General features: G+C 47.9%; 1 protein-coding gene across 1 annotated transcript; it reads right to left on the reverse strand.

Moving 5' to 3' along the window:
* Positions 1-6,821: 6,821 nt before the first annotated feature.
* Positions 6,822-11,403, reverse strand: Gjd4 (gap junction protein delta 4). Its single transcript, XM_004659724.2, has 2 exons — positions 11,340-11,403; positions 6,822-8,464 (listed from the first exon to the last, which is right to left on the reverse strand). The coding sequence occupies exons 1-2, from the start codon at positions 11,401-11,403 to the stop codon at positions 7,500-7,502; spliced, it is 1,029 nt and encodes a 342-aa protein (XP_004659781.2). The 3' UTR covers positions 6,822-7,499.
* Between the last annotated feature and the right edge of the window lie 10,460 nt (positions 11,404-21,863).

A 21,863-nucleotide genomic window follows, 5' to 3' on the forward strand; every position in this document is an offset into this window, starting at 1 on the left:
GGCAGTGTAATGTGGCACATGCATCTAGAGTTGTTTTACAGCAGCAAGAGGCCCTGGCACATCCTTATTCCCCCTCTCTCCCTCTCTCTCCTCTCCTCCTTTCTCTCTCCCTCTGCTCCCAAATAAATAAACGTAAAATAAAAGAAGACATACAAGGTTATGGAGATATGAATGGTGGGTGAATGCCTTCAGTTTTCTAATACTTCTTCTAAAGCAGGCTGCAGGGAGCCCTTTGAGGACTAACCAAAGGTGTCTTTTGTGAACCTTTGATGGCCCATTGAGAGATATAAAGTGTTTGACATGCCAGTCAGCCATTGATACACAAAGGAAGAGTTCACTCATTAACTACCCAGTGTCCAATTTTCCTGACTTCACTCAGGCCATCTCAGATCTGCTGCTTATCCGACCATAATTCCAAAGTCACGGAGCTTAAACCTGTCTTCTGCCCTGGTTTTCACTATGTGCTTTTGGCCTCACCTACCAAAAGCAGTCCGGGATCTGGCCACCTCTCCAGCGCCTCCTCTGGTTCTTGCCCTGGCCTTATTGTTACTAACTTCTCCCAAGCAGTCCAAGGCACTCTTCCCTATCATCTTCCCTCTTCTATCGTAGCCTCTCCAAGCTGCCATGCTCAGAGAAGTGTAACTGATGAGCTGATGCAGGAAGCCCTTTTCCCCAATGCATTTGATTCTTTTTTTCATTTTATTTTATTTTATTTATTAAATTTATTAATTTATCGATAGTTAAACAAATGTTATATAATTTATTTTGATCATATCCACCCCTCTTTACCTTCTCTTTTCACCCTCCCTTTCTCACTGAATCCCTTCTTCTCAATGCACCTCCCTTCTATTTCACTTCAATTTCCTTTTTTTAATCTCATGATTCACTGAGTTTAATTAGAGTATTTTTGTTTGAACGTGGAATTACTTACCAGAGTAAGGGCAATGCCTCTCCCTCTTTCAGCAACTATTAACTGTCAATAGTGCCTCAGGGAGGAGTGCAGCCTCATAGCACCCTCCCCTACACGGGACAGAATGTTATGGGCCCAGTCTGGTGCAGGTCTTGTAACCACAACTGCTGCATAACTTCATGGCTGCAATGAGCGTATCAGGTCCAGAAGACAGCATTCCACAGCACTCCACCTCACCCTCGGGCTTGTGCATTCTTTCTTCCCTACCTCACTTACTTTCACCCTGGTGGGACAAAATATACAAACTGAAACAGCTGGCAAAAGGAAAGGTCTATTTTTGGCTTAAAGTTTTGAGGGAAGTCCATCATGACAGAGAAAGCATGGCATGGGCAGGAAACTGGCATCATGTCACTCCAACAGCAGGGAGGAGGTAAAGGGAGTGACGTCAGTGCTCAGCCAGCTCTCGCCCTTTGTACAGCCTAGGACCTGGCCCATGGAATTGTGCCACCCACGGTTAAAGTGGGACTTCCCACCTCAGTTAACCTCATCAACAAGATAATCCAACACAGTTCTGTGAAGTTGACGTTCAATATAAAACACTATAAAACACCCCAAATCCATCTCTTGTCAACTTGACACCCAAGCATATCACATTTAAGTCATAACCTTCACCATTTGTTTCAATTGGCTCATGTAAACTTTTAATAGACATTTTTTTATTTTATAAAAATGAAACCTTATTGTTGTTAGCAGAGAATCAGGCATTAGTTTCAAAAAAACAAGAAAGAAGCAAGGACTGACTGCACCTCAGCTCCAAGAGGGTGAGTCCCTGTCACATTCAATCAACTCTTTCCTGTGAGATCAGATGGTTCACAATTTCACATCAGCTCCTAATTTCTCACCCTCCTGCTATTGAAAGTAACATCGTACAATTCCCAGATGAACAGCTGAGCGTTCTTAAACCCTGCTTTTCCTGGGCAGAAGAGGAAGAGTGAACACTCAACAACATATGAATGTGGCCAAGAAAAAATACATTCATATTTTGTTTTAGTTCTGAGGACATCTTAGCTATGGTCCATGAGAGACCTCTGCTGGTGAGACTAGATGCAGCAGGGAAGTCGGGAGCATTTGAGTGTGACGTCTTCCTCCTGGGGCAAAGGGATTGCTGTAGCTCCTAGAGTCCATGGTAGTCTGTCAGGCACGTGAGCCCAGGAGGCACCTTACAGGGACACATTATGATATCCCTGTCATAAGCTCTCCATGCTAATCAACTGGTGTTCCCACAAGCCCACACAGTAAGACAGGTCTCATCTGCTCCATGAGCCCTGAGAAGATGTGGGATCACAGGAGTCAGAGCCCTGAATAGCCCTGGGTGATGATGATATTCAATGGAGCTCATCCCACCATGGTTTTCCTTGATGCTCACACTATATGTGTATTAGATTGTAGATAGATATAATATATAGATATATAGAGAGAGACAGAGAGAGAAGGGACATGTCAGGGCCTCTAACCACTGCAAAAGAACTCGAGATGCATGCACCATTCTGTACATATGTCTTTACTTGGGTACTGGGGAATCAAAGGTTTTGCAGGAAAGAGCCTCATCAACTAAGCAATCTCTCCAGCTCCCCATACGCAGACTTTTTAAAGCTTCATAGACAGAAAGAAGCAAAAGATCCTAGCTAGATGCAGGGCTGATGTCCCGTACATGCTGCTTTGATAGTTTAATTTCACAGGTTTGAAATATTGCTTTTAAACCTGCTGATAAGCAGGTGAACCTATAAGTACAAGAAACACCTGCCAGAGAGACTGGAAGGACAGGAGCAGGCCAGTGGCACGTGGGTGACATGCTAGGGACCTTTAGCTAATGGTGGCCAAAGAAACCAAGGATAACCAGACACTTGTCAGGTAGGCGTTGCCCCTCCACCCAGAGGAGCGAGCCCTTCCTACTAAAATCGAGAATTTTCCAGGGCTCGGTATCAAGCCCAGGACCTTGCACACGCTGGATAAATGTTCTCTCTCAGACCTACTTCCCAGTTTGCGTCTAACTTTAATTTTCTCAATTCTTCATAAATTGCATTTTGTCTGGGTTTGACTTACTAGGTAATGGAGGCCCAGTGTTCATTCTGCTCTATTTTCTGACACACACCTGCCTCTCCAGAGCCAATCACAGGGCTAGGATTCAAGTTGAAATTTCCCAAGGAAGGGATTTGCTGTTCAGATGACAGAAGTGAGGAAATCTACACACACATACACACCCACACCCTTGTACACACATGCGAACAAACACACATTTGCATACATATGCATAAACACACAACATACACACGCTAATACATATGAACATACAACATACATATTTACACATATAAACAACAAACACACGTACACACTCACTTCAAATAAAGGGGGGTCAGGCATCTGGCATCCACTTCCAGAACAAGCCCAGCGCACAGCACAAGCACACAGCTGGCAGGATTCTCAGAGCCCCTGCTATCTGGGCCCTGGAGTCGGTATAGAGACAGAAGAGGGTGATTGACCTGCCTGACTTCAGCAGTCTGCTCCTCTTTCCTCCCCTGAATGCATCACTTCTTGCTTGAAGTTTAATTTATGGCCAGAAAATTTAGGTAGATTGCCACCATAGACTGCAACATTGAGAGAAGGAAGGAGAGCAGAGAGGTTGACTTATTGTATCCATAAGTAAAACCTGTCTTGGCTGAGCTCAAACTACCTTCTGTGCATAGTCGCGTTGGTCCTCCTAAGCTCTCATTTATGTTGGCATCAGTGGGCAGCTATTCATGCATGTAGGTTCAGAGTTTGGCTTCCCCCAGGAGTTCAAATTACTGCTGGCCCATCTCAGAAGCCACCTGCACACCAGCCTGGGAGAACATTTCTAAGCTAATTTCCTCAGAAAGTTAGGTATTATCAAGTGAACCTTTCTATGTTGTACAAAACTCAAAGTAAACTAAAACACACTCATATTCTATCTCTCTGTTTCTGTCTCTTTCTCTCTCCCTTCCTCACTCCATCCCTTCCTCTCTCCCCCCTTGACACCCTTTCTCATTCATAATGATTGTGGTTAATATAGTCCTAAGGGGCCTGGAGAGATGGACTAAGGACCCAGAGTTGATGCCCCAGGACCCACGTAAAGCCAGGTGCAGAAGACGGCACATGCAGCCGCAGTTCAATTGCAGTGGCTGGAGGCCTTGGTGTGCCCATTCTCTCCCCCTTTCCCTCTTCTGTCTTTCTCTATCTGACTCTTACTCTTTGTCTCTCTCAAATAATTTTTTTTAAAAAGATGGTCTCAAGGTGCCAGAGATGTCAGTTCTAGGCCCAATTCATTACCTTTTGTCAATTTCCCATTTCTAAAGGAAAAGGCACCCAGTTGGATCATTGTAAACTTTCCTGGCTCTCAAGGCTTTACTGGGGTTAAATCTTCCCCCCGCCCCTCCTCCCCCCGCCATGCACTGGCCAGTGCTGTGCTGAGTGTCCTGTGAGATCAGCAGGCTGGTCACCAGGACCAGCGAATGCTTCCTATGGCCCTGCCTGAGATGCTCTGGCTAACTTTCACCCAAACTTTTCCTTCTAGTTTCTGGCCACTGTTCTTACAATTTGGACTAAATTCTGGACAGAAAACACAATGAGACATGCCAGTGCCCTCTCCAGTGCTCCTCCATGGCAGTTGTGGTGCTGGGAAGAGAGGTTAGAGTGCCAAGTGGAGCAACCTTTGATGCATACCTGGAGCTCTGTTGAACAAGTCTCAAGGCTTTTTCTCTCTCCCCATGAAATGGTCAGAACTGTGTGTGTGTTGATGTGTGTGAGTGTGGGTACGTGCGTGCAATGGCATGCTTGTGGAGACTGGAGGACAACTTCCAGGGTTGGTTCTCAATATCCACCTTGTTTGAAACCGAGTTTCTTGTTCACCACTGTGTTCGCCAGGCTGGCCGGCCCCTGAGCATTCCGGGAGTCTCCTGTCTTTACCTCGCTTCTCACCGTAGGCCCACCAGAACTGGGAATTCACATAATAGCGTTTGGCTTCATGTGGATTCTGGGGATCTGAACTCAGGTACTTAACACTTGTGTGGTAAGTACTTTGTCCACTGAGCTGTCTCCCCAGCCCCAGAAAAGAAAGATCCTTAAAGACCTTAAAATCCAAGTTATTTACAAAACCAAGGAGAGTTACAGTGTGACAGGAGAGGGGAGGGACACACCCCACGAGCTCCGAGGCGGCATTCACAGTCACGTTAACATGGCCAGGCAAGTTTCAGAATACTCCATGCCTCATCAGCAGTCTGAGTGGGGGTACACCAGATGCCACCCTTCTTTATCCACTCAGCCCTGGGCACACAGAAGCAATTAAAAGCAATGTATTGTCCTCACACCACCTACCCCCACTTGCTATGTAGTCCCATCCAGCCTCGTCTCTGCGGGCTGCTTTGGTTTGAACATGTCACCCCAAAGTTGAACATTTAATCCACAAATACATGGGCTTTTAAATCACCATTTACAATATGTTTGTGTGAGTGTGTGTGCAGGGGTACATGTGTGCGTGTGCACACACAGGCCAGAAGACGAGCCTGGGTGTTGTCCTCAGAAATGCCACCCACCTCCTTTGAGACAGGGCCTTTCATTGGCGTGGGGCGCTCACTAATTTAAGCTAGACTGAATAGCCAGAAACCCTCGGGGATCCTCCCGTCTCCACCTCCCCAGTGCTGGGATTGCAGGTACATGCCACCGTGTGCAGTGTCTTATATGAGTTCTGGAAATTGAACCCAGGTCCTCCTGCTTGTATGGCAAGCATTTACACAATCTCCCAGTCCTCCAAATTCATATATTAATGGAAGGAGGTGGGACCTTTTGAGGGCCATTAGAATTTAGTGCTGATGTGAGGGTGGGGCCCATGATATTTGTGGCTTTGTGACAAGAGGAGTGGAGGACTGAGCTGGTCTGTTGCCTCTGTCTTCACATGGGATTTCCTCTATCTTATTGTGATGTGACAAGCAGGACCTCCTACTAGATATGGCTCCTCAACCTTGGACTTCCCAGCCTCTGGGACCACAAGAAATACATTTCTTTTTTCTTTTTCTTCTTTTTAAGCTTACCAGATGTTACTGCTCTGTTCTAGAACTATAGCTGCCACTTTCGGCTGTCTTCTTTTGACCCATAGCACCTGTGTGTCCATGTGCCCAATCTAAAACCCCAACACAGTTGGACTGTAAGCGGAGCAGCTCATAATCCAAAGTGACTCCAAGAAGTACACAGAAGATACTTCTGCGGGACACATCCCAGGACCTGGGATGGCTGGGTATTTGTGTACCTGAAAAGCACAGGCAGGAACTGTGTTTGCCCTACACTCAAGTTTCCTAACCGCTCTGCCTGAATGCGAGGTCTCTCAGAACACTGCCCAGCTCTCTAAGGGCACAGGAAAACCTGGACTGAGGGACTGAGGCCGTAGATCTGTGTAGAGTACTTGCCTGGAGTATGAAAAGCCCTAGGTTTTTGTCCTCAACCCTAACAGGAGTGAATTAAATGGACTGAAAACGTGCATCAAATCTACGGCTGAATGAGGGATGCCACTCAGCAAACACAAGTGCCATGGCTCAGCAAGTACAGGAGATCTTACCCGAGCCCCATCCTGTGTGTTAACAATGTGAGGGGCTCCTGCCCCACAACCAGTTGCTTAGGAGCCAAACTTCTGCACTCATTACTGGTCTTTTAACACAGTGAAGCAGTAAGTGTGCTATGGAAAAGCAAGCACCTTTTGTTTTATTAAAGACAGTAAGCTAATGGGTCTCTGTTGATGGCACATGGGACCACTGCTCTTTCATACAAACAGAAAAGCAAACAGAAGCAAAACAAGTCATAATGGTATGACAGAAAACATCACACCACCAGTGATTCCTATGAGCATAACACAGCATGCTTCATGCTGAGCACACCAGGGCAGAGGCAAAGGCGACTGGGATGTGAACCACCCCTGCATGACTAGTGGCCTGACTGGCCTCTCCACGTGGTTATTTTAGCGTGGTGTGCGTGTCCAATGCCAAGGGCTTTGTCATTATTATTGTCCTTGTGTGTATGATGTGGGGTGTGAGGGGTGAGGATGGAGGGCACTTGGAGACCAGAGTGTCCCTCCTCACCTTCCAGCTTTTGTCAGGCAGGGTTTCTGTTGACCATGGCAAAGGCCTGGCAGCTTAGAACATGACGTTTTAGGATTCTCCTGCCTCCACCTCCCATCTCATAGCCCGAGCTGGGATGAAAGACGGTCACTAGTGTCTGGCTTTAAGTGAGGTCCGGGGATCTGACCTCAGGCCTGCGTTCTTGCATAGCAAGCCCTTTACCAACAGAGCCACCTCTCCAGCCCAGAAGACGTTCTTCAATGAAAAGTGCTACTTAGGTAAGTTAAATGTGGAGCCTGTGGAGCCGATGACCTCCGGAGAACCTTCCTGTCTGTTCAGCAGCTGCCATGGACTTGGTGGAGGGCTGGACTGCAGACCCGCAGCATTTTTGTGGACACAACCCTTTGAACAGGACCGTGGCCTGTGCTAGGAACCCGGCTCCCTGGCTGGCCCCTGTGTGGCTGCCTTCACACCCACTCGGACTTTTTGCTTCTCAGGTGGGGAGCGCTGGCGCAGGTAGCTAGCACGCCCAGGGCAGGAGGCTGGCTGGAGGCGCAGTGCCCAGCCAAAGGGCTCTGCGAGGCCAACTGTGGGACCCCGGACCTGGTGGAGCTTTTGCTCCCTGGGTCCTGGGTGGCCTGTCTGTGAGATCTGGAACCATTCTCTATGTGATCCAATTTGTCACTGGCTTGGGACTTTGCCTCACTGTCATCTCCGTCTGGGAGATCCAGCCGCCCGGACACACTGGTCTTACCCGCGGGGCTGCTGGCCTCCTGCCTGGCTGCCCACGCGCCCTCCTCCTTCCGCCCGCCCTCCTGGCCCGCCTGACCCCGGTGGCGACAGCTCTCGGGGTCCTTCAAGAGTCCTGGGGGCGACGCGGGGACGCTGCTGGCCCGGGTTCTCCGGCGCACGCTGCAGAGCAGGTCGGCGGCGCTGAGCAGGAAGGACAGCGCGCTCACCGCCCAGACGCACAGCATCAGGAGGGACTTCTCGGTGGGCCGCGACACGTAGCAGTCCACGGCGCCCGAGCAGGGCGCGCGCGAGCAGGACACGCTGGTGGGGACCGAGAAGCCGAAGAGCAGGTAGTGCAGCGCGGCGAGCGCGGCCTCCAGCCCGGTGCGCGCGAGCAGATGCGCCAGGTAGGCGGCCGACAGGTCGGGCACGCGAGGCCGGCCTCCCCGGGACGCCAGCCGAGCTCCACGGTGCAGGGCGTAGGCGCCGAACACGGCCGAGGGCAGGAGAAGCGCCAGGCTCTGCACCAGCCAGAAGCGCAGCGGCGACACCGGGGAGAAGAGGTCGTAGCAAACGTTGGCGCATCCCGGCTGCAGGGTATTGCAGACGAACCGTTCCTGCTCATCCTGGTAGATGGGGGACCCCGCCAAGATGACCACCGACATCCTCAGCAGCACCGCCACGACCAGCCAGAGCGTGCCTGGGGGAGGACCGAGCCAAGGGTCAGCACGGTGGCGCACGCAAGCCTCCCGCACAAAACAACCATGAAGAGGCTCCCATAAGTCAGTGTACACTCTACACACACACACACACACACACACACACACACCAGGATCGAACCCAGAACTTCTTGCCTGCTAGGTAAGCACTTCAAGCCTTCTATGGCAAAAACTGCCTGTGCCCTTCCTGCAGTGGGCCACACACTGCCCTGAAATTGCTTGTGGAATATCTCCATTGAGAGTCTAAAGAGCCTCTTATGCTAAAAATGTTTTTGACTGATGATACGCCATTCCAAAATTGTGGTCACACTTCCTGGGCTGAAAGATCCAGAAAGAAACGGACAAGCAGATCCATGATGTGCATAAAGTCAGTCCTTCTCAGGAGAGCAGACTTTTCGAAGGATTCTAGCATATTCCTGTCACCGTGCTAAGCAAATGAGTCGGTAATTTCAGTGTGGTCGTGACCCGCAAGGTCTCCCTCAGTTGCAGGGTCACTGTAGATCACAGGGACTGTAGTTAACTCTGGGGTCCTTAAAGTTGTATGTCTTTACTCTTTTTTTTTTTTTTTTCCGAGGTAGGGTCTCACTCTAGCCCAGGCTGACCTGGAATTCACTATGTAGTCTCAGGTGGCCTCAAACTCACGGCGATCCTCCTACCTCTGCCTCCCAAATCCTGGGATTAAAGGTGTGCCACCACACTCGGCTCTTTTTTTTTTTTTTTTTTTTTTTTTAACAGTAACTCAAAATTCCTTTTTCCCTATTCCAGTGACTTTGAATTAATGAAGCTTGTCTTTGTTCAATTTAGTACAAATGAATGACACCAACCTAAGAAACCAAAATAACTTCAAAACCCTCATGTCATGGGTCAACTATTTTGGAACTAAGCACAGCCAAAATGACTTGTAAATACTGCATGGGGGATGAGGAAGGACATCACAAAACAACTCTGAACACCAGGAAAAAATTCTATTGTGGTTGGTGCTTGAACGGCAGTTAAACTCAGTGACATCATTGAGAGGCAAAGCCATCACCTTGACCTCTCAGTGTCAGGTTGGTTTACTTAAATTCAACCAAATCCTGAGCCAGAAAAGTAGCAACCTCCCCTCAGGCAGATGTTAATCCTATGCTCTGCCCCCTTTCTATAACACCCATGTCTCCCTGAAACTTTCATTCCTCTGCAAACTCAGAAACATTGCTGATTTCTTTTGTTAAGAATAACTAGGGGTGCTGGAGAGATAGATGGCTTAGTAGTCAAGGCGCTTGTTGAATTCCCCAGTTCCCATATAAACCAAATGCACAAGGTGGCGCATGGTCTGGAGTTCCTTTGCCGCAGCTGGAGGCCCCAACACACCCATTCTATGTGTATTTTTTTTCTCTCTCTCTCTCAAATAAATAAATATTTAAAGGTTTTTAAAAAAAAAAAAGATCTAGGGGTCTGGAGTGATGGCTCAGTGGTAAAAAGGTCTTGCTTGCAAAGCCTACCATGCTGGGTTCAGTTCCTCAGTACCCACATAAAATCAGATGTACAAAAGGGTACCTGCATCTGGAGTGCATTGCAGCAGCTGGAGGCCCTGAAACACCTATTCTCTCTATCTGCATCTCTCTCTCTCAAATAAATAAAGAAGTAAATAAGATATGCACAATGATTTTTTAAAAATCAAGAATAACTGGGGGGCTGAAGTGATGGCTCAGTAATAAAAGGTCCTTGCCTTGCAAAGCCTGCCATGATGGGTTCCTCAGTACCCACATAACACCAGATGTACAAAATGGTGCATGCATCTGGAGTGCATTTGCAGCAGCTAGATGACCTGGCACACCCATACTCACTCTCTCTCATTCTTTCTCTCTCTAAACTAACTAGGGGTGTGTGTGTGTGTGTGTGTGTGGTGCAAGCCTGTAATTCCAATGTTTGGGAAGCAGAGACAGAAGGAGCACAAATTAAAGGCCAGCCTGGGCTGCCTAATGAAACTCTGGAGAGAGATTGTGAAATGAGACGGAGGCATGGATCTACAGTTGAACACTTTCCCAACATGCACAATGCTTGGGTTCAATCAGCATTTAAAAAACAAACAAACTAAGAATAACTAAATGTGGACTTTAAAGTGTATAAGAGAAATTACTAACCATATGAGTGAGCCTTCAAGAATAAAACATAAAACGATGAATGAGAAGGACACATGATCGAGGCATTGCTTTCTCATTTACTTCAGTCTTCAATCCCAACATCAGGAAGAAGAGGCAGAGAAGCCACTGCTCCCGCCCCATACTTCCTTCCATGGCCATGGAAGCAAGGGGTGTCCCAGGAGACTTTGAATCCACGGCTCCCTCACCACCAGCTATATTCTGGCCATTTTTGTGGGGGAGTGGGCCAGGCAATTTGAATCTCAGGATACATCCCAATCCTTTTTTTTAAAAAGGCTCAATTTTGGGGCTGGGAAAATGGCTCAGTGGGTAAAGTGCTTGTCATGCGCTTGAGTTCGGAAGCACAGCACAGTCAGAGCCAGGCGCGGCGGTGCACGCTTGTTGTCGCAGTGCAGGTGGAGACAGGAGGGCATCTGGGACTCGGTGGCTGGCTAGGAGCTGAACGCGCAGTGAGCAAGCGCCTCGAGAAATAACGTGGAGACCCGTTGAGGAAGACACCCAATATTGACCTCTGGCCTCCACACACATGCATACTCATATGCACACATACTTGTACATACATGTGTTCTCACACACATATATGAAAACACATTCATACACACACATACTACACACACACACTACATACCATACACATACAAAAAAAAAGAGTCAATTTGAATAGGCAACAAAACAAAACTAGAACAAGATTCAGGGTTTTTTTCTCAAGACTCACCCACAATGGTCATGTTGCAATTTAAGGTGACAATGAGAAACCCCAACAAGTCCAAGTTCTCCATGCTTGTAGAAGGCCTCAGAGTTGAAGCTTCTGGAGTGGTTGGGAGCCTGCGATCTCCAAGGAGGTTTAAAATAAGTGTATTTTGGCTACATCGGACTTCAAGATGAGCGTTGAGCTATGAAACAAAAAATCTGTGCACAGGCCTGGGGAGTGAGACCTTCTGTCTCCACACGTCGAGACAGCCCCAAGCCACTTACCAACGAGGCGCAGCGCCCCTGACAACTGCGGGGCCCACCCGCAGCAGTCGGCTCTCACTGGGGCTATTCTTACCCTCCTGGGAGATTCCAGGCCTGTGGCTGAGCTTGCATTTCTTACCAGAACAGCCAGACACTTGGGGACATAACAGAAGTAACTACTTTTAGCTCGAGAAAGAAAAGTTCTGTTAACTGGCAACATAGAGTCTCTCTTAAAACAAATAAACAAACAAAAAAGAACCCCACCTTTTTCAGGGCTGGGGTGATGGCTCTACAACAGCTGGAGTATCCAAGTTTGAGCCTCAGACCTCATGTGAGAAGCCAGAAGCAGTGCTGACCTCTGTAATGGGAGACAGGGGTAGGAGAACGCCCCAGAAGCTCGTGATGAGCACAGGAAAAAGAGCAACAGCCCAGCAGTGGACTCGAAGGTTATCCTTGGAGCTCTGCACCTGCATGGAGGCGGGTGTGTGCCTCCCCCACCAAATAAATAAACAGATAAACATCATTTTAAAAAGTCTTTTACATGACTTGGGAGCTAGCTCAGTCTGTAAAGTTGTTGCTTCACAAGCATGAGGACCCGAGTTCAATCCTCAGAAACCACATACACACCTGAAGTTGTCCTCTGATGTGCATATGCACTTGCACACACGCATTCACACCTGCACACATGCACATACACACACACACATAACCAAACATGCATTTAATATTGTTCAGGACTTTTTTATGGTTTTTTCAAGGTAAGGTCTCACTGTAGCCCAGGCTGACCTGGAATTCACTAAGTAGTCCCAGGGTGTCCTTGACCTCACAATGATCCTCCTACCTCTGCCTCCCGAGTGCTGGGATTAAAGACGTGCGCCACCACACCTGGCGTTTGTTTTGTTTTTAAGTAGAACAGGGCTGCATGCGTGCTAGGCATTGCTCTATTACTGAGTCACATCCTCAGCCACTCCCACCCCTGTTTTAAAAAGCCATTTATCCCTGGGAAGCATGCCACAACTATTTCTCCTGTGCAAAAGGCCTTAAAATGCTCATTTTGTCCTCTCTAGAAAGCATAACCACCATCGCTCAGCTTCCAAGGCTCAAGGCTCTTGGCCTCACTCTGAATTCCTATGCCACTGGTGCAAGCCTGGATCTGCACCTCAGCCGTGGGGCCCAAGTTTAGACTGCTGCACACACGTTCTTCACCTGGGAAAGTTCAGGCTGCCTCCACCTGCCAGAGATGTCTTTATGTCTACCTGCCCATGGCCTCAACCTGCAATAAGGAGTCTCCACCTCTGTACAACACAGAAGAGATGGTGGGGATGGAGCCACCTAGCAAACCAAAGGTGACCTCAACTTACATCAGTGAGATTTCAGTCGCAAACACTGGGAGGAGAGAAGGAAGGAGACTGTGGATAGTGATGACAGGTGAGCAGTTCTTAAGGCAACAAACTGATCCCAGACTGGTGGCACATGCCTGTTGTCCTGGTTACTCAGAGATGGATGCAGGAGGATCCCTTGAGCCCATGGGATTGAGCACAGCCCGGGCAACCTAATGAGAGCCTGCTGCAGAAGAAATCTAAAAGGACTAAAAGTATGACTCAGTGGTAGAGCCCTTGCCTAGTGTGAATAAAGCCCTAAGTTGGATGCATGATACCTGCGTGTACGTGCACACATACACATGTACACACACGAGGGACATGCCAGTAGCTGTTCCCATCTGTGTGACTCTGTCTGTTCTCTGCCACGAAGTTGTAGAACAGGAACGAAGTAGAATAGGATCGACTTGACAACACACAACCGCTAAACGCAGCCCTCCAAACACTCACAGCCACTTTGGTTTGGGACAAGTGTCACCAGTGCCTCACAGTGGTATCTTGAGGAGCAGGCGACAGCTAGTTTATTTCTGAGATAATGCCCCACCCTGGACACCTGGAATCTGCCCCCACCTCAGGAGGGCTTGTTCTTCACATTTTCTCTTGAGCAGCAAAAATGGAAACAAGTTGGGGGCATCCCACAGGACTTGCTGCAGGGCAGTCAGGAGACAGCCTGGCTCCACACCCAAGCCGTGCCGCCAGCACTCTTTACTTCCTCATGAAAACAGACATATGACCAAACGGTAAAGCTGAAGGAAAAATAGGAAGAGTTTAAAATAGAAAGAGTGGGTGACAGAGCAGAGCTGAAATGGGTGGCCTTGACTACCCTTTCTTTGTTAAAAATATTTTATTAATTTATTTGAAAGAGAGAGTGAAAAGAGATTTAGAGAGAGAGAGAGAGAGAGAGAATGAGAATGGATGTGCCAGGGCCTCCAGCCATTGCAAACGAACTCCAGACATGTATGCCACCTTGTGCATCAGGCTTATGTGGGTATACTGGGGAATCAAACCTGGGTCTTTTGGCTTTGCCAGAAAGTGCCTTAACTGCTAAGCCATCTCTCCAACCCCTTTTCCCCCTTGCTAAAGGGTCACTTACTATGACTGTTACCACTGTTGTTATTATGTGCTGAGCATCAAACCCATGTTCTCCAGCATGCTAGGCAACTGTTCTAACACTGAGGTGCACCCTGGTCTAAAATGATCACTGTTCCATGGATAAAAGTGATCTTGTGCTGGGGGCTGAGCAGATGCCTCAGTTGGTAAAATATTTGCTGCCCAAGCATGAAGAGCTGAGTTTGAATTTCCAGCCCCCACATAAAAGCTGAGCCATTCCATTGCTGGAGAGGTGGAGGAAACAAGCTCTGGGGCATGCTGGCTAGCTAGCTCAGCCGAATCAGTAAGCTCCGGGGTCAGGGAGAAACTCCATCTCAGAAAACAAGGTGGAACAAGATTGAGAAAGAAACCCATCGTCAATGTCTGGCCTCCAAACACACGTACCCACATATATATGAATTCACATGCACATGTGTACACTATGTGCACATGCCCTTCCTCCCAAAAAAGAACTAAAGAGAGTGATTTGGGTAGTGCTAGGGGACAAGGCAGAAGCAAAAATGCCCTATATCCCATCCATGACCCTAACATGTCCTTAACTGACGGCTCAAGGTCATCTAGCTGGTAAATGGAGGGGAGGGGACCCAATCACAGAGTCAGACCTCAGAGCATCTCCCCTGTGTCCCGCAGGAGGGCTATGGACTCAGCTTCCACTACAGTGTCCCCCATATGCCATGTGGTAAAGGCTTAGTCCTCAGGGTGGCACTCCTGGGTGGTGGGGGCCTGCTGGGCACAGTTATGGGCCCCAGGACACTGGAGGCTACAGCAGGCCTGAGCGTCAGGCACCGCTAAGGGTCCCAGGCCGCAGGAGGGTGCAGCAGGCCTAGACCCCGACAATCTCACTTTGAGACCACCAGGAGTGGGGCCGCGCCCTCCCTTCCCCTGGGGCACCTGGGCGTCCTGATAAGACTTAGGTTTGGGTTTCCCCATGGCCATGTGACCTTTAATTGCACAACGGGAAGGTCCCTATATGTGAATGAGGTATCAGGCAGCAGCCCTCACACAGTCAGACCCCTGTGGCCCGTACCCCATACCTTTTCCCACCACTACATGGACACTTATAAGCCCATTCCCCCAACAAATAAACAAGCTGACCTCTGACACGGTCTCCCAGGTTTCTTCCCGTCGCACTCACGGCCACTCAAGACCCTGCTCTGCAGTTGCCTGGAAGCCCCTGGGAAACCAATGCGAAGAGGCCCCAGGGAGGCCAGGAACCACAGGGGCCTAGTGGGGGGAAGTTAGGTTACTGAGAGGTGCCCTGAAAAGAGACAGTAGGATTCTGGAAACTCCTTCTCCTTCACCACCTCCTGTCTTATTTTGCTTAATGCTCCTGGAATAGAGGGATTGCTTCATCACGTGCCACAGCCATGATGTGTTACCTCAGCCATGGGCTGAAGTCTCCACACCTGTGAGCCAAAACAACACTTGTCTCTTAACCGCTGATCCTCTCAGTAATTTCCCACAGTGCTGGAGGCTGAGGAACACCACTTCAAACAGAGGGAACTTCAACAGAACCACTTCAAACAGAGAGGGAGCTAACACTGTAGCTCACACCCTCACCCTGAGAACACACAGGAATGAGGTGGTGAGACTGAAACTTCGTCCCAGTTTACTGGACCTCAGCTTCTCTATGCTTTCTACTGTATGAACAGGTGAGAGCAGCTAGAACACGGAGAACTCGGAGAGGCTCTTCTCACCGGCCAGGCTGGAAGAACTGCCTATGCAGTAGCTGGTTACCTTCCTGGAGCCAGCCCAGGCCCACAGAAGATTGACAGTAAGCCACACGAATCTCTTCTGGAAGGAAATTGCATGTCAATTCTGTACTTCATTATAGACAACAGAGAGACCTGTTTGTTGGGGGAGTTTGGACTTATAGACAGAGTCTTTTAGAAGCACAGCTATCCATTCTAATCCCAACAAACATCTTGCCCTTTGTTTCATTGTGTTTGTGGTATATGGTACCTATAGCCCATGTGCATGCTAGTGGAGGCCAGAAGAGAAGTTGGATATTCTCTTACCACTGATGCATATATTTCTTTACTTGAGAGGGAGTCTCTTTCCTTGAAACCAAAGCTGCTTTCTGTCAGTGAGCTCCTGAAATTCTCTGGCCTCCCACCCCTCTGGGAACCCGGATTATAGACAGAGTAGGTGGCCACACTCAGCTTTTTTGTTGTTGTTGTTGTTGTTTTTAGGTAGGGCCTCACTCTAGCCCAGGCTGGCCTGGAATTTACAGTGTAGTTTCAGGGTGGCCTCAAGCTCACAACAATCCTCCCGCTTCAGCTCCTGAGGGCTGGGGTTAGAAGTGTGAGCCACCACACCCAGCAGAGTGGGTGACATACTAGGGCCTGTACCTACTGCAAACAAACTCCAGACTTATGTACCACTTTGTGCATCTGGATTTACGTGGGTAGTGGGGAAATTAAGTTGGGTCATTAGGCTTTAGAGGCAAACACCCTAACTCATAGCAAACACTGAGCCATCTCTTTGGCTCAAGCTTTTATTTCTTACTGTGGGTTCTGGGGGGGGGGATGAACTTAACAATTTCTATCCCAAGAGGTCTTCATATCTAAGCAACAAATGCTCTTAACAGCTGAGTCATCATCCCCTCAGCCCAACCTCAGCTTTGGACAGCCAACAGTGGCGAATGGGCAGAAGCCCTTGGGCCAAATTGCCTTGCTGTAGTGGGTCCTCTTCATCACTCTGGGAGTGAGCAGGTGCTGCCTCCGAGAACCCTTGAACTGCCTAAGCCCCAGGCAGGTTCTATTCTGGGAACCTGCGCCCAGCTATGCTTGATGATCCTGCTAGGGACAGAGAGCAAGCTTTCCCCCCCACCTGTAACTGGACATGCCACGTGGAGGTGGGTGCTCAACTCTCCTCACAACAGCAACTAGACCATGGAAATTATCAAGTCAGGGCATGGGGCTGCAGCCCAGTGGGACAGCACTTGCCTAGCATACATGAGCCTCTTACTTACATCCTCAGCGATGCAAAAAATAAAAATAAATTATGAAGACATTGTATTGGTGGATGCCTGTAATTCCAACCAAATTCTCACACACACACACACACACACACACACACACACACACACACACGCACACACAGTCAAACATGTGTGATCAGTAAGGTGGTTCTCATAAATAAGTCAGCTCTCACAATGCCGATAGAATGAACTCTGGGGCCCTATTGACACCATTCTAGAACCTTCTATCCACAAGTACTCCTGGTTCTGTTCAGCCTTGGGTGTAGGCAAATGCTTACCATGTCAGCATGAAGACCCGAGTTCAGACTTCCAGCACCCATGTGAAAGCCAGGCATGGCAGTATGCACCTGTCATCGCAACACTGGGGAGGTTAGATCCCTAGGGCTTGCTGGGTAGCTAGTCTACACAAATCCGTGAGCTCTAGGATCAGTGAGCAGTTCTGCCTCAATAAATAGGTGGAAAGCAGCTGGAAAGGCACATGACATCCATCTCTGACATCACCTTCATGTGCACATAAATGTGCACATTTACCGGCACACCCATGCATAACCAAAGATGCATACATGCACACACATTCATACATGTGCAAAAACAAATCCTTGTTCTTGACAGTGCAATAAAAAAGCAATATACCATAGTAAGTAATTGGGATTTTTAATATAGGATCTGTGTAGTCCAGACTGGCCTCAAACTCATGACCCATCCTCCTCAGCCTGTTGAATGCTGGGAATACAGGCATGCACTACCATGCCCATGTAAGAAGTGGCTCTCATGAGCTAGAGAGATGACTCAGTGGTTAAAGGTGCTTGCTTGCCCAGCACTTATGTAGATCCAGATGCACAAAGTGGTGCATATAGCTGGAGTTAAGTTTACAGTGACAGGAGACCATGCCCAGACTCTCTCTCAAATAAATAAATACAAATTAAAAAAAAAAGTGGTTCTTGTGCTTGTTTCTTATTCTACAAGAGCTTGATCATGGTCTTTCAAAGGCATTAACTGTGTGTCCCTGCCTTCTGCTTACTGGGGGTCCCCCATTGGTGCCATGAAAGGGCTGTGGCTGTTGAAAGCGGGCAATGATAGTTGCCCACACCATTCTTGGTTAGCACTATGATCAGGCTGCTGTTGTACTCTTGGGCAATTGAAACTATTCAAGCATATTCTTTATCCAGAGTGGAAATCTGTATCTTAGCAACTTCCACTGACCCCTGGCTCAGGTTCTTCCCTCTTAACAGAATGCTATGGTTTGGATCTGGAATGTTCTCCAAAGGCACATGTGATGAATGTTTGGTCTATGGCACTATGGGAGGGTGATAAAAACTTTTTATTATTATTATTATTTTTTAAATTATTTATTTATTTATTTGAGAGTGACAGACACAGAGAGAAAGACAGATAGAGGGAGAGAGAGAGAATGGGCGCGCCAGGGCTTCCAGCCTCTGCAAACGAACTCCAGACGTGTGCGCTCCCTTGTGCATCTGGCTAACGTGGGAACTGGGGAACCAAGCCTCGAACCGGGGTCCTTAGGCTTCACAGGCAAGCGCTTAACCGCTAAGCCATCTCTCCAGCTCGGTGATAAAAACTTTAAGTGAGGGGCCTACTAGGAAGACTTAAGTCATTAGGGGTGTCTCCTTTTCTCCCGCATTTTTCAATCCTGGCCATGCTACTAACAGCTTTGCTTCACCATGTGCCACCGCCATAGGATACTGCCTCCCTCATGGGCCCCAAAGCCATGGGGTATTAGAATCCAGGAATGAGACCTCTGAAACTATGAGCCAAAATAAACCCATTCTCTCTGTAAGCTAATTCACTCCACAATTTGTCACAAAACCAAAGGCAAACACTGGGGACCAGAGAGATGGCTTAGCCATTAAGGTGCTTGCCTGTGAAGCTTAAGAGCTCTGGTTTGATTCCCCAGTAACCATGTAAGCCAGATGCACAAGGGTGACACCTAAGTCTAGAGTTTGTTTGCAGTGGTTAGCTGCCCTGGCGTACCAATTCTCTCACTCTATCTGCCTCTCTCACTCTGTCTGTCTGTCTCTCTTTCAAATTAAAAAACAAAACAAAACAACAACAACAAAAAACACAGGCAAGCACTGAAATGTCTGTGTCATCTTTCACCTTCCCTCAGAGTTCACAGGTCCATCCACCAAGGAAGAGACTTGACAAGCAGGAGATGTCAGTTGAGGGCCAAGAAAAGAAAATCTGAAGTAGCCACTCAGATTTCTATAAAATGTCATTTGCAGGCCTGCCCCATTGGCGAGCTTTCTATATTTAGCCACCATAAAAATAACAGCCCATGGCACTCGTGCACCTATAGGGACATTATTTTCTATGTCTTTTTAAAGCTAAAACGTTGCAGCTGTCCCTTCACAGAGGGTCTCAGGTGACAGATGTAGCTTGGCCTCCTCTGTGGTTTCAGGGACAGCTGCGGAACTGGAGGTCCTGAGGGTGGCTGGTGGCTCTAAATCCGCCCAGTCACTTAGTATTTCTAGGCTTCAGTGCCATCTTAAAAACAATGGGGCATCTTCAGGGGATGTTGAGGAGAAAAGAGAGTTTTCTGGTTGAAAGTGTATCAAATACAGAATGCAAATAGATTTCTGAAAAACAGTTTATGCTTGAAGCAGATACTTGTGGAGTGACCACTCGAACCTCCTTGGCTGACTTTCAAAGTCTCCCATATTTAGGACTAGATGCCTACTGAGAGCAGCCTCGTTCTCAGTCTGCCTTTCAGGGATGTGACATGAACTCTTGCATCATACATTGCCTGGACTGCCATCACGTTCCTTCTTCTTCTTTTTTTTTTTTAAATTTTATTTATTTATTTATTTATTTGAGAGCGACAGACACAGAGAGAAAGGCAGATAGAGGGAGAGAGAATGGGCGCGCCAGGGCTTTCAGCCTCTGCGAACGAACTCCAGACGCGTGCGCCCCCTTGCGCATCTGGCTAATGTTGGACCTGGGGAACCGAGCCTCGAACCAGGGTCCTTAGGCTTCAAAGGCAAGCGCTTAACCACTAAGCCATCTCTCCAGCCCATGTTCCTTCTTCTTTATCCACATTCCACACACCTAGCTCAAGCTAGTTTTCTTTCTTTCATTCTTTTTTAAAATGAATGTGTGCCAATGAAATTTATACACAAGTATTTGAACTTGTAACAGATCATATTCAGCGAACTTACACAATCACAGAAAGACAATCATCACATGGGCTCACTCATCGATGGCTTCTGACCTGGATCAGCCTGAAATGCTGACATGCCTAATAGGCATCTCGAAGAATCGAGAGGGTAGGGGTTGAGGGGAGGGTAAGGGTGGTGGTGGTGATGAACACAAAACTGAACCCAAATGGAACTGGTACCATAGAATCCTATATCCTGGAAGACAGACTAAAAGTGGAACTCTCAACAGGACCTTAGGGGGAGCACCTGAATAGAAGGGCCCTGGAGAAGGTGAAATGAAGCCCAACCTTAAATTTCTCCTGTTTCTTTTCTTTTCTTTCTTTCTTTTTTCTATTTTCTTCTTTCTTTTCCCTTGGCACTGGCCTGTAACTCCAAGTACCAGGATGCAGTTAACATTCACAATGAGCTGGTGATCAGAGAGACCTACAAGGTTTCCCAAAATAAGGCAGACATCTGTCAGAGCACTTGTTTGTGTGGTAAGTGATGTATCCACTGAGCCATCTCCCCAGCCCCTACTTCACTATTCTTTAAATTTTTTATTTATTTTAGAGCAACAAAGAAAGAGGCAGAGAGGCGGGGTGGCGGGGAGAGAGAGAGAGAGAGAGAGAGAGAGAGAGAGAGAGAGAGAGAGAGAGAGAGAGAGAGAGCGCGCGCGCGGGGAGAGAAAATTAGTTTGTGCAACGGGGCCTCTGGCCACTGTAAATAAACTCCAAATGTGTGCGCCCTCTTGTGCATCTGGCTTACGTGGGTCCTGGGGAATCAAGCCTCGAACGGAGGTCCTTAGACTTCACAGGCAAGTGCTTAACTGCTAAGCCATGTTTCCAGCCCCCTACTTCACTTTTTTTTTTATTATTTTATTTATTTATTTGAGAGAGACAGAGAGAGAGAGAATGGGCATGCCAGGGCTTCCAGCCACTGCAAACGAACTCCAGACATGTGTGCCCCCGTGTGCTAACGTGGGTCCTGGTGAACCAAGCCTTGAACCAGGGTCCTTAGGCTTCACAGGCAAGTGCTTAACCGCTAAGCCATCTTTCCAGCCCTACTTCATTATTCTTGATGGTGTTTTCATCGACAGCAAAAGAAGAGAGATTAAAAATAAGTGGCAGTTAATGGCAGAGCCATTAAACCTTCTTGGGAGAATTTTAACCTTCCCAAGCCCAGGTGCCATCCCAACAGTGGTCTGACAAGATAGCATGAACTTGGGGCTTACGCTGTGAACACTTAGATTGTTTTTCTAGGTTTATAATTATTTTGAATGACACCCTTTCTCTATTATGTTGTCATTGGCTATTGATGAATTAGTAAGCTGTCAATTTTCATATTGGTATCCTTTAATTGGCATCTTACTGAAAGCTTATTAATCACTTTCTAGTTGTCTCTCCTAGATTTACATTATACTATTAGTGACAAGGTACTCAAAATGTTGATATATATGCTGATACGTAACGTCCAGTTGACTGTAGAGTCCAAGAATGCCTGTAGGGAGACACTGCGTCCAGGAAGTAGATTATATACATTTGCTACCCAAGGTAGGCTGGCATTGCTTTATGACATGACAGGAAGGCACTGCGTCCACTTTCATGGTTGTCACATCACAGCTGCTGATGCAGCACTCTGATATCATAGCTGGGGACAAT

This window comes from Jaculus jaculus, chromosome 5 (assembly GCF_020740685.1).
Source record: "Jaculus jaculus isolate mJacJac1 chromosome 5, mJacJac1.mat.Y.cur, whole genome shotgun sequence".
Taxonomy (NCBI): domain Eukaryota; kingdom Metazoa; phylum Chordata; class Mammalia; order Rodentia; family Dipodidae; genus Jaculus; species Jaculus jaculus.